At 32.8% G+C, this 13,487-nt stretch overlaps 1 protein-coding gene across 1 annotated transcript; it reads left to right on the top strand.

Annotated features, from left to right (window-relative positions):
• Nucleotides 1-1,569: 1,569 nt before the first annotated feature.
• Nucleotides 1,570-12,426, top strand: LOC127086710 (kinesin-like protein KIN-12E). The gene is made up of 22 exons (XM_051027503.1): nucleotides 1,570-2,072; nucleotides 2,419-2,574; nucleotides 2,713-2,796; nucleotides 2,868-2,987; nucleotides 3,928-4,041; nucleotides 4,121-4,213; nucleotides 4,472-4,561; nucleotides 4,670-4,740; nucleotides 4,844-4,918; nucleotides 5,018-5,105; nucleotides 6,007-6,065; nucleotides 6,319-6,382; nucleotides 6,547-6,612; nucleotides 7,194-7,352; nucleotides 7,430-7,534; nucleotides 7,752-7,987; nucleotides 8,341-8,410; nucleotides 8,870-8,914; nucleotides 9,008-9,070; nucleotides 9,593-9,658; nucleotides 9,758-9,837; nucleotides 9,982-12,426. The coding sequence occupies exons 1-22, from the start codon at nucleotides 1,806-1,808 to the stop codon at nucleotides 12,290-12,292; spliced, it is 4,482 nt and encodes a 1,493-aa protein (XP_050883460.1). The 5' UTR covers nucleotides 1,570-1,805; the 3' UTR covers nucleotides 12,293-12,426.
• The last annotated feature ends 1,061 nt before the right edge of the window (nucleotides 12,427-13,487 follow it).

The following is a 13,487-nucleotide window of genomic DNA, read 5'->3' as shown; positions in this document are numbered from 1 at the left end:
TGGATGTAACAAAGTGTTTACGATGACCTGATCCACACCACCTTGAGAAAGACGCAGTTGATTTCTTGTGGCTTAAGTAACAACAACAAAGACGACACCTTCGTGTAAAGCGGATAAACGAGTGGCTTTAGATCCAGCCATTATTAGAAGATCTGGAGACTATAATTTTGGGAATTCTAAATATTGGAGTTGATCTTCAACCATATTATATTAAATATTACAAATTTGAGGTTTGATTTTAGAAGCTTCAATAAACTAGGTTAAGAAAGCTTAGAATCACTAAATCAAAGTAAGAGTATTCAATTGTGGAAAACACAGGAATCAGAAGGTGATTCTATGTTTCGCTTTGGAACTAGAATTGATCGGAGGACGGTGATTGCGAGATGCAACAATAGACTTGAGCTTATGGTGCGGTGAAAGAGGGCCTGACTTGCAAGATTAGCACTCCAACATCAAGTTAATATGTGAAAAAGATGAGTGAATGAAGTTTAAATTTGAAATTGCGTACCTGAAGAATAACGTGATTTCGTTTATATAGTAGGGCGGTTGTAACCACCTGATATTCTTAATGATTAAGGTGCGTGAAACCATTGAATTTATCTTGGACTTGGATCTTCTATGCTTCTCCTCAAAATAATACCCCTACACTACGAGCGACTGGGTGAATTGTTGCTTTCTTTTGGTGCGATCGTTGGCCTCTCTTGCTAGCCCAAAAGGTATCTTGAAGGGTCCTTTTAAAAATGTCAAAATTAAAAATTAAAAATCTTTAAAATGAGATATGGATTGATAATTTTTAAATTAAGTTGATTTTTTTTTCTCTATGGTTAAAATCTATTGAATTTTTTTTCTTCCATGAGAATGCTATATAAATTATTATTTTTTATTAAAATCTATTTAATTAAAATTATTTAGGCCAATAAGTTGATCTACTTAATTAAATTATATTTATTATTCTTATTTTATTACCGTTTGTATATTATATTAATTTTTTTATTAACTTAAGGATATTAGTATACATTAATGTTTATTAAATAAAATTATTATTATAAATTTAATAAAAAAGTTAACTGAAATATAATACTATATGAAATTATTTTTGTAAAATGTTAATTTAATTTTATCGTATCGTTCCTTATTATTTGTATAAATCTAAACTTTTTTCAAAAAATAATTATGAAATAATTTTATACTATCTATCAATCAATCAATCACTATTATATATCTCATCGGCATATACTATACACTTTAAGTTAATTATATGTTATAATGAATAAGTAATTTTTATTAAATGATAATATAAAATGATTTTATACTATCTTCAGTTCATATTCATTAAATTCATTATCATCTAACCAAATACTTCAAACTTCTTAATAATAAAATTATTTATTTTTCATAAAATTAATAATAAAATAAAAACTAAAATTTAATTATAATTATAATAATTTAACAAAAATAAAACATACAAATAGCAAAATAATAAACATACAAATAACAACGACATACACCAGCTTGAATAAATGGGGAAAGTAATGTTGGATCTTGGCTCCACTATCGAAAATTTGAAACCTCAATATCAAACGGTCTCAAACTTTGAATTTAAATTCATCTAGACCGTTCAAACCAATCATTCTCCACGGTTAGATCACATATTCTTCTCTCTCATCTACTTCTTTCTTCTTCATCATTCCATAATTCAAACTTCAACTTTCATTTCCCTCTTTGTTCATCTCACTTTAACCCTAAAAACTTCACTCAACTCAATTTCTACATTTTCTTCATCAAAATCGTTCAATTACATCAAAATGCCTTTCTTATCCGAGGCCGCAAGTGCATTCAAGACTAGGTTCGGGTTCCATAATCATCCATCGGAACAACTTTCGCTGACTCAGAACACTCCAGATCTTTTCAAATCAGCGGTTAAAGATAATCTCGTTCAAAACTCTGTCGTTCGTACTATTACCGATTGGGACGATGATTGCGCTGTTGGACAAAGTAGCGCCGCGGTTTCATCGATTCAAAGCTTCGAATTGTGCGAAGATCCTTCTTTCTGGAAAGATCATAACGTGCAGGTACAAATTCAATTTTAATTCCGCAAGATCTTGATCATGATTTATAATTATGTGTTTGGAAGCAGTTTCATGGGAGCCTAATTTCAAGTTTTTCACTTAATGAATGTTAATAGCCATTTATTTTTTATATTATGTTCTAAATTAGGTTTAATCTGAAGGAAGGAATCTCATTACTAGACTATGTATAGCTCTGAGTTTGTTTGATCTTAAAATTAAAAAATGCAGTAAATCTGTGTTTAAATTCTTGATTTATGGTTTATTTATGTATACAGTTTAGGAATGGGGTAGGGTTATGACTTGGTTTAAGCTAATTAAGTTTGTTTTTTGTTTAATTTTTGTGAGCTAGGTTATAATTAGAATGCGTCCGCTTAGCAATAACGAGATATCCGTTCAAGGTAACAACAAGTGTGTTAGACAAGAGAGTTGTCAGACCATTTCTTGGACTGGACCTCCGGAGGCACGGTTTACTTTTGATCTGGTTGCAGATGAGAACGTTAGCCAGGTAAACTTTTGTTAGATGCGTTCATTCTGGTTGGAATTAGAACTATCGTGGCGTGCAAGCTTAAGTGTCAATGCTGTGGTTGTGTTGCTTTATCTTTTTTCAAGCTTGATATTCATATTCACTTAACTGATGCAACAGGAGAACCTCTTTAAAGTAGCTGGTGTACCAATGGTAGATAACTGCATGGAAGGCTATAACAGCTGCATGTTTGCTTATGGTCAAGTGAGTCATTATCTTATCTTTCTAATTTTTACCAATTTTACTATATTGAGAATTATTGTTTGTGCATTTAGACGGGAAGTGGGAAGACGCACACCATGCTTGGTGACATTGAAGGGGGAACTAGAAGACACAGTGTCAACTGTGGGATGACACCAAGAATATTTGAGCACTTGTTTTCAAGAATTCAGAAGGTATAGTTTGTTATGGTATTCATTTAGATGCGAGCAACTTATTATTTAAGAAAAGTCTCCCCATTAATTAGGGTTTTGTGACCCACATACTGAGTAAGTATCATGTGACAAAAGTATATGCTTATTTTTTAAGTAGTGCGTAAGCAATGTCTCTGAGCTAGTACGAAATGTAAATTTTTCTACTTTCATTTTGTAAACACCTTGTTTCACTCCACTTTTGCACAAGAAATTATGAAAGTGGTATTTTTATTGTGTTCACAATTTTGCATACATACATATTTGAAATAGAGGAGGGATCAACTTCCTCCATAGAGTTATTCTGCTTATTAACTCATTGTGAACATTAGATTCTGCTAACCCAACCAGTGAATTAAAAGTTCTTACTGACTCATTATGAACATTAGGTTCTGATAACCCAACCAGTGAATTAAAAGTTCTTATTGACTAGATCAATTCTACAACTTTTTATAAAATTTAGACGATTGCAGCAATGTAATCAAATAATTGACATTTAATTGTTTTTGTTAATTTAAAAATTGTTCAATTGAGTTTATTAGATGAAGTATCAAATAACTTTTAAATTTATAAAAATTTGTAGAGTTGATCTACTCAATAAGAGCTTTTAATTCAATGGTTGGATTTGTGAAATCTAATGTTTATAATGAGTTATTAAGCTAAGTAACTATGTGCAGACTTACTCTTGGAGTAAGTTGATATGTTCACTTTAAAATATACGAATATGAATAAATTGATAATACGTTTATATTTGAAAAAACAGAAAACATTTTCTATATTTTTTCATTTTTTTTATATTTAAGTTGAATTGGTTAAGTTCTGCCTAATTTTAGACAATAGCATCTCAGTCCCTATATGGCTCTCTATTCATGTAGCTATATTTGCATGTTTTTAAGTTTAGTCTGTTAATACTGTAATACACCAGGAAAAAGAGGTGCGTAGAGACGAGAAGTTAAAATTCACATGCAAATGTTCTTTCTTGGAGATATACAATGAACAGATCCTTGATCTGTTGGATCCTTCATCTAGCAATCTGCAGGTAATTACTAGCTTTTCACATCAATTCTTCAGTTTTGAAAACTTTCAGCTTTAAAAATAAACAAGAAGTAATGTGGCAGATAAGAGAAGACAGTAAGAAAGGTGTTTATGTGGAAAATCTCAAGGAAATGGAAGTTACTAATGCTAGAGATGTTATTCAATTACTTGTTCAGGTATGTAATGCCTCAACCTTTATATTTGAGTATTGTTAACCAATATTGATGGTAACACTCATGGTTTGTAGTATTTTAGTTTGTGGTTGAAACTATCTACTACTTTGTATCACATATAGGCATTTTGCAATTCCATAATTGAGAGAAAACAACCTATATTTTTTATTTTCTGAACAGTTTCTTTAATTTTGCCCATGATTCTCATCTCTTAAATGTGCAAGTTAAATGACATTGATCACAAGTTATGATTTTATTTAGGGTGCTGCAAACAGAAAGGTGGCTGCTACTAATATGAATCGTGCTAGCAGCCGTTCTCATAGTGTATTTACTTGCATCATTGAGAGTCAAGTGAGTAATCTTTCTTTTTTCTAATTCATGCAAAAGAAAAGCTCAATATTTTGTTTCGTTTGCTAGTATGTTATTATGACACATATTAATTGAACTATTTGTTGTTAGTGGGATTCTCAAGGAGTTACTCACTTTCGATTTGCTCGACTCAATCTTGTTGATTTGGCTGGTTCTGAGAGGTAATTGGTTCATAGATGTGTGTGTGCATGTTTATGTTCCTGTTATGTCACCTTGGTTTGAAAGTATTATATGCTTGTTTACCTATATCCTTCTTGACATCAGGCAGAAAAGCTCTGGTGCTGAGGGAGAACGCCTTAAGGAAGCTACTAATATCAACAAGTCTCTTTCAACGTTGGGGTTGGTATCGTCATTGACAATGAAGGGTTACTGTTGATTTTTCCAATGTGGGGTTCTACTTAAAAACTAACCTTGTAGGTGTTAATATTATAATTTCAGGCTTGTGATTATGAACCTGGTAGGTATATCTAATGGGAAGTCACACCATGTTCCTTACCGTGACTCAAAGCTAACATTTTTACTTCAGGTCAGTGCCCATTTTTTTAGATTTGTGCTACTTAGGTGTTCTCAGTTCACGATTAGGCTTCAGCATCTGGAGATTGCTGGCAACAGATATCACTGTATTTAAAATGAAATAGTTATCCCCGCAAGAACTGTTTTTATTTATTTATTTGGTATGTATATTTCATTTTACATCACCATTTATTATTGCAAGTATGCAGTATTATTATTAAATGAGCTATAGAATCAGCAATATGGAGCCAGAAGTTTATTACCTTCTGTTGGAATTTCCGCCTTCACTGCGGTCCGCCCCTAGTCGCCTTAGTTGCGGCTTTTGACCCGCCTTCATTGCAGCCTCCAACACCTACATTGTGTTGGGTTTATAGGGGTGAATTTAGTCCCACATTGCTTAGAGATATGGTCATGTTGTGTTTATAAGTGGGGGCAATCCTCAACTTGCAAGCCGGTTTTGTAGGGATGAGTTAGGTCCAACCCATACATTCTAAGACCTTCATACTAAATGGCAGATGAAAAAATCGAGTACAAATTACAATGTTATGTTCATTTCTTTCCTATCTAGAAATTGGTTCTGAAGGTGAAACTGGAAACTTCACTAAACTCTAAACAATATAGGGAAGAGACACCTGGAACAAATATCTTGCATACTTTCATTGTACAGTCACTACCCTATGCTCCTAGCAGTGAATGTGATTTTCTGGCATAACACTACCCTATGCTCCTAGCAGTGAATGTGATGTTCTGGCATAATAGTAGTTTTAAATTTACAGCGCATGTTGCAACAATATATGAATATCTTTAAATGGATGTTAGGCAAAAAAATTACTGGTGTTTGAATTGTTTTATGAAATGAATAAGGACCTGCAAATTGTTGATTAATCTGATCAATATTTGGTTATTCTTTTCAGGATTCTCTCGGAGGGAATTCAAAAACTATCATAATTGCAAATATAAGTCCCTCCATTTGGTCAGTGAATCTCCTTCCTCAATGTTCAAAACAACTTTGCATAAGGACTTGATTTTTTTTTGCATTACGAATTCTTGGGAATCAGGAATCAACAAGTTTCCATGTTTTGATTGCTTGTCATATTAAATGGATTTTTAATCTCACTGTCCAATTTCATAGTAGCTTATTTACTCTGTCATTAAACACTTCAAATTTATTTGCTGCATATAGTTAAATATTTTTATACTATAGTGACTATTAGTAATTCTTGCAGTTGTTCGCTTGAGACATTAAGCACGCTGAAGTTCGCACAACGTGCTAAGTTTATTAGGAACAATGTATGTCTTTCGTGCTTTTCAGCGTTTTTTATTAATTTACTTCCATTTTTTTTGCCTAATATTGTTTTATTGTTTCATTCCAAGTTTGCTAAAGTAAAGAGCTTCTGTAGAGAAATTCTAATGTATCAATCCTACTAATGAGAGCTCATAAATAATTTTTTCAGGCCATTGTAAATGAGGATGCATCGGGAGATGTCATTGCAATGAGACTTCAAATTCAACAACTCAAGGTACTCTAATTTTGAATAATCCTTTCTTATGTTATGTTCTTAAATGTCCTAGCATAGAAAATGTCTGGTGACCCATTCTTAGTTATAGTTGGGGCATATCATTCAAGTCAAATAGCGCAGTTATACATGTTTACTGAATTGTTTATGAGTCAAGTATAATGGTGAATAAGAGTTTTTTCAATTTGATTTGAACTTTGAAGGGTAATGGAACTTCGTCAATTTTATAACATTGATTGTTCATGCCTTTATATATAATATATGCACTAACTAGCCCTAGTTTTTCATTAAAAAAAAGAGAAAGGCCTGAAGAAAAAGGTGTGCTTGAGTGAATTGTATTTGCTGGTCAGTGGTCAAAGACATTGCGAGAAAGGGGCCTTATTCTTGCATTGTTGTCTTGTTTTCTCTTCCGATACATGTTTGAGTCTATAAATACACTTCAATGAATTTTTGTCATAAAAAAGTGTTACGGTGAGCAAATTTATGTTCTTCAACTTTAATTTTTTGCTATGCTAATTTACAAGATTTATTAAACGTGCTGAATAGATATCTAGTTATGATTTGTAATGCAATTTCTTTTTCAGAAAGAAGTGTCCCGTTTGCGATCTCTAGGTGGTGGAGGAGAAATTCAGGATAATGGCACTTCAGTAATTAGCTTTCCAGGTTCGCCAGTATCATCCTTCAAGTGGGAGAGTGCTCAAGGATCATTCAGTCCATTAACTTCTGCTAAAAGGGTATCTCAGGTAGATATTTGTTATGCGTCAGACAAATCATTGGGTTTTATTACTGTTTACTGATACACTTCTTTTGCTTGATACAGAATAAAGATTATGAAATTGCCCTTGTTGGGGCCTTTAGAAGGGAAAAAGACAAAGAAATAGCATTGCAAGCACTGAGAGAAGAAAATGAAGCGGCCAAGAAGCTGGTACGTGTGAAATGACATATACCTTTTTTATTTGAATGTTTGATTGTAAAGGAATTCATAAGACAAGCTTTAGATCCAATTTTTGAGTTTTTTTAATCAGTTTCTGTCTAATTTAGGTTATCATAGATATCTGTTAGGTATTCTGTATGATTTTTCAGTATTGTAAGTTGACTATTATTCTTTGGAAATTAAATTATTCCAATATGGGATGAATCAGGTCAAACAAAGGGAAGATGAGATACAAGGTCTAAAGATGAGGCTCAAATTCCGAGAAGCTGAAAGAAGAAGGTTAGAAGCAGTTGCCTCTGGGAAGATCTCAGCTGAGACACACTTGCTGCTTGAAAAAGAGGAACATTTGAAGGAAATTGAGGTCCTGCAGGCCAAGGTGGACCGAAGTCAAGATGTAACTAGGTTTGCTTTGGAAAATTTGCAGCTCTCAGAAGAAATAAAAAGGCATGTTTTCATTTACTTTTTAATAAAATCAGTAGATTCAATACACATCTTTTTTTTTACTTAGGTTTTTCCTTTTCTTGGTTTCTTGTGCAAACTAAAGTATCTCATTCTGATTTCATGATTATAAGAAAGGCCGGGAAATGACTTATTATGACAAAATATGAGTACTCAACTATCTATAATATTATGTAAATTCAACACATTATACAACACTAGTATGGAAACAAGCCTCTGGTCTAGTTAGTCCATGTTTACAAAATAATCAGTGGCTTCTGTGAATTTTATGTGATCTCTTATCTCGGTTTTTATGTAATGTTATGTATGCTTCTAATGCTTATCTATCTTCAAAACAGGTTGAAGTCATTTTATGAGGAAGGTGAACGGGAAATAATGAATGGACAAATCATGGTACTCCAAAACAAGGTAGGGTGAGGGAGAGATGTTTTTTGTAATGGTTCATTTATGTTTTCACTCAATCTCCCCGTACTATTTTTTGTTGTTGAGAATCTCACATTGAATGTGACATGACTTAAAGAAGTGTTTTATGTAAGCTGCTAATACTTATAAATAGGTTTGTAGGGTTGAGTCAGACCTAACCCAAATTCTAAAATGGCATCATAATCTATCCTAGACCCATTGGGTCATCTATTATGAGCCATCCGAGTCACACTCCAGATGTTCAGTCCTTCATGTGAAGGGGTGAATGTTGAGAATCTCATATTTAATGTGATATGGCCTGAAAAAGTGTTCATAAGTGGGAGACGTTCCTTACCTTGTAAACTGGTTTTGTAAACATATCAACCCAAACTCTAAAATTTTCTTTATAAAGTTTCAGTTAACCTCCCTTCACATTGATTGTGTTTTCTTCACATATATGTGCAGTTGTTAGAAGCATTGGATTGGAAATTAATGCACGAACCCGATATGGTAATGGCTCAGGTTTTTATAGTAATGACTTTTTCCTTCTGTTAAAAGGGAACTACAAACTTTGAAGCTGACCTACTCTTTTGCTAATGCTAGAAAACAAATGCTGACTCAATGATGGAGGACTTAAATAGAGATTGTGATCTTATTTCAAAACAGGTAAGAATAGTGAAGTACTCTGCATTAGTATTCATGTTTGAAGTAGTGATTACCTTGATATTTTACCTCAATTTAGATGTAAGTTAGAAAGACTAGAAGATTTTGATTGTGCATTTTACAAGGTTTTCAGACTAGCTGGTGTTTTTGGATGGACTTGTGTATAGATCTCCAATATTGTATTACTTCGATATAAAACATTCGAATCCAACATATTTTGCAGTTGGTATTGTATTGCTCATGAGATCTTGCTAGAATAAATGTTGGAACATTTTGAAACTTCTGAAAATATAAGCCTCTCACAGTTGCAGCACAAGTCCTTTTTGGCTTGACTGTTTGAATCCCCTCACAACACAATGATCATATTTTGGATCTTCTCAGGGCATGTATCAATTAAATAAGGAGGCCTAGTAATTTTCTATATGCTTGATATGCAAATAGATTTTATTTTATTTTTGTGCTTGTTTGCATTTTAAATATTTCATTTATACAGCTTATTTATTTCTTGTTGACATATATCTTCAGGAGCCTAGTCCAAAGTCACGTTGGCAGTCTTCTCTTCGAGAGGAAAATGAGTTTCTTCGCATCCAGGTCTAGACCGTTCTAGTTTGTATTGATTTTTTTTTTGTGCTCAATTCAACTTTTTAGTCAAATGTCTTTCATAAGTTAATAAAATGTTCTCTGTGGCAGGCTATACAAAACCATGCAGAAATGGACACAATTCTGAAGAAGTTAGAGGTTTGCCTTGAAGAGAAAGAAAAATTGGAAAGGTATTGGTTGCTCTCATTTTTCACAAATTATTTCACAGTGGTTGATTTGTGATCTTAAATTTGTTCAGTGTTTTTTGCCTGAGTTATTTTTGGTACATTTACTTCTTCACACTGTTTCTGCATATGCATGTTTCGCTATTGCAGGCAAGTTGATGATTTGAAAGCAAAATTTGAACAAGAGAAATCTCAACTAAGTGAAACAACAACTGAAGGAAGGGAGCAAATTGACCCTCCATCAATTAACATCAATGGCCAAATGGAATTGAAGACAATGGTTGATGCTATTGCTGCAGCTAGCCATAGAGAAGCAGAGGCTCATGAGACAGCAATTATCTTGTCAAGGGAGATTGAAGAGCTAAAGGTGAAGCTTAGAGCCATGATTGAGGACAATAGTAAATTACTTGAGTTGTACGAACAGGCTGCTGCTGAAAATAACAGAAATATTACTAAATGGGAAAATTCTCAAGAAATTGTTTCAAAAGCTGCCTTGAAAAGAGAAGAGGAGGCTGCTTTGAAAAGAGTGATTGAGGATCTCCAACATCAGCTCACGGAAATCAATGAAGAAAAAAGAGAAGAGGAGGCTGCTTTGAAAAGAGTGATTGAGGATTTCCAACATCAGCTCACGGAAATCAACGAAGAAAATGAAAAATTGATGAGTTTGTATGAAAGAGCCATGCAGGAGAAGGACGATCTTAAAAGAACTCTTTCATGTTCTGGACATGAAAGAGTTGAAACCCAAGGAGAAGAATTGGACCGTGTGGAAAAGCTTGTTGAGGTTGACGAGGTGGAAAGAGACTCAATAGTGGGGACTGCTTCAGAGAAAGTGCAGGATAGAGGTGATGGTAGATATGATGACAATCATGCTACATCTGGGTCTGATATATTATGCCTTCAGTCAGATGGACATGAAGAAGAAAAGCTTTTAAAGGTGGAGAATGAGGGTGATAATCTAGTTAACACTGAAATGGAGGTATCGAATTTCAATGAGGATTTAAACTATGCTAAAGAAGAGACAGAGTTATCTAGGTCTGATTTATGCCTTGAGTCAGATGGACATGCAGAAGAAACGCTTTTTAAGGAGGAGAATGAGGTTGATATTCTGGGTAACACTGAAAAGGTTACTGAGGTATCAAATATCAATGAGGCAAAGTTATCAATGGAATTAAACTATGCTAAAGAAAAGCTTGAAAGGGTTGATGAACAAATCTTAGATGCTGTTAGAACGCTTGGCTACGCTGAAAAAGAAATTGTCCAGGTTGATGAGCTCTCGAGAGAAATTCAAGTGATAGAACATGATATTCATGTCAAACGTCAACAGGTTACTGAGGTATCAAATATCAATGAGGCAAAGTTATCAATGGAATTAAACTATGCTAAAGAAAAGCTTGAAAGGGTTGATGAACAAATCTTAGATGCTGTTAGAACGCTTGGCTACGCTGAAAAAGAAATTGTCCAGGTTGATGAGCTCTCGAGAGAAATTCAAGTGATAGAACATGATATTCATGTCAAACGTCAACAGTTTAAATCCTCAAACCTTGAGCTTCATGAAGCACATAATAGAAGAGCTCTAACTGATAAAAAGTTATCTGCACTCAAATATTCATTATCAAACTTTATGAAGCACGGGTCATTTTCTTATTTTGAGCAACGGGAAGCAAAGGCAAGAGCAACGTTGAACGACTTGGCATCCCATCTTGACCGAAAGAAAGGGGAGTTGGCTGCTCTTCAAGCTACCAAACAGTTGCTGGAAAGTGATATAAAGAAGAACCGAGAATCTGAAGCGGAGTTAACCAAGAATATTGCATGCATCAAATCCAAATTGGAGGAAGAGAATCGCAAGCGTGAAGATGGAAAGGTTCTCTTTGCTATTGATAACACACATAACACAGATTCCTCAGTGAAAAGTTGGCAATTTAGCGGTAGAGCGTTTGATTTACTCAAGTTAGAAGAAGAAAAAACTAAGCTGCAAGCAGAGATGAAACTTTCTCAAGAAAAATTCGGGGTTGTTAGAAAAGAACTGGGAAATCTGAACAAGAAAGTAGCAAATGTAGAAAGTCAGATTCAAGCAGTTGGACTGGAAGTACAACAAAGTTTGAGAACCACAGAGGAAAAGGAACGTTCACTTCAACGTGTGACGAATGAAAAAGAAATGTTATTGGAGTTCAGAGATAACGGAATGTTGGAAATGGAGCACTTGATCATTGATCTCCATCAATACGTGTTTGAATATGATCTAAAGGAGGCTGAAACAAAGATTCTAGGGGAAGAATTGCAATTCGATTTTCTAAGAGCCGAAGAGTTGCAGACAAACATGATCGTAGCTGCAAACAGCAATTTCTTATCTTCCATGTCTTGTGTAGGCACGTTTGAGAAGGTAGAGGAGCAAATGAAAAATCTAAGGACATCTATTCAGGAGACAAAATTATTGTTGGAAGGCATTTCCCGTGCCACCTAAACTATTTCTCTCTGTAACTTTTTCACTATTTCTCACTCCACTTCTTAGTTAAAGCATGTTGTTTGTAACATTCATTATGGATATGCTTGAAAACAAACTGACCCCCTTTTTTCTAACTTGTGGCTTTTCTCCAACCTTCGTATGGGCCTGTGTCCTTGTGTTCCATTTATAAAAGTCGTAACAGAAATTTAAAATCTGTGTCAAGGACTGTTCCCCTTTCTTCTGCTTGTCCTCTTGTAAGAGATCGTCCTGTAGGCTTTATAGTAATAAATGTGTGTTTAGGGAATTAAATGCTAGGAATGACGCTTCAATTACTCAGTTCTGAGTAGTCTAGATGCGAGTTTTTACCTCATTGCCATTTCCATGAAATTACATTCTCAAAATGCCACCCTATTAAAAAAAAATCCCCAATTGCCATCTTTTTTGTCTGTGACATTTTTTAATGTTTTTTCCGCACTCTCCATCCTAGATGGCGGACAACTCACAGTTGGGTTGCGCCATCTGGGATGGAGTCCCTTTTTTATTTTCTTTATTTTCTCCATTTTTTAATTATTTTTAATTGATTAAAATTATTATTTAATATTAAATAATAATTAAAATATTATATTTAATATAATATAATTATTATTTTTTAATAAATTAAATACTTTTTTACATAATATTTAATAAAAATTTGAATAATTTTTTTTAATAAATTAAATAAACTGTTACATAATATTTTTAATAAATATTAAATAAAAAATTAATATTTAATATAATTTTTAAAAAAATTAATTTAATAAATTGAATACATTGTCACATACTATCTTTAATAAATATTAAATATTAAATAAAAAAATTAATATTTTATATAATATTAATTAAAAACAATACTTACAATGTTTACATTCTTAATATTATTAAACTATAATTACAAATTATAAAAAATTAAAAAGAAATTTTTAGTTAATAAATATTTAATATTAATTAAAAATTAATATTTAAAATAAATTTGAATAATTTTTTAATAAATTAAATAAATTGTTATATAATATTTTTAATAAATATTAAATAAAAAAATTAGTATTTAATATAACTTATTGCATAATATATTTCGTACTTAAATGTATAATATATTTTTTTCCGCCCAAACAATTTTTCAGTACAATTTTTTTCCGCCTAAACAATGTTATAATATTATTTTTTTATTCCATCA

Source organism: Lathyrus oleraceus, chromosome 5, assembly GCF_024323335.1.
Source record: "Lathyrus oleraceus cultivar Zhongwan6 chromosome 5, CAAS_Psat_ZW6_1.0, whole genome shotgun sequence".
NCBI lineage: Eukaryota > Viridiplantae > Streptophyta > Magnoliopsida > Fabales > Fabaceae > Lathyrus > Lathyrus oleraceus.
The sequence above is the reverse complement of the archived record's forward strand: the minus strand, read 5'-3'. Positions and strand labels throughout refer to the sequence as shown.

Coding starts and splice junctions, on each gene's coding strand:
- LOC127086710 (XM_051027503.1), top strand. CDS start 1,806: ATGCCTTTCTTATCCGAGGCCGCAAGTGCATTCAAGACTAGGTTCGGG. Junction 4,741..4,843: donor GATTTGGCTGGTTCTGAGAG/GTAATTGGTTCA, acceptor TCTTGACATCAG/GCAGAAAAGCTCTGGTGCTG. Junction 8,915..9,007: donor TAATGCACGAACCCGATATG/GTAATGGCTCAG, acceptor TGCTAATGCTAG/AAAACAAATGCTGACTCAAT.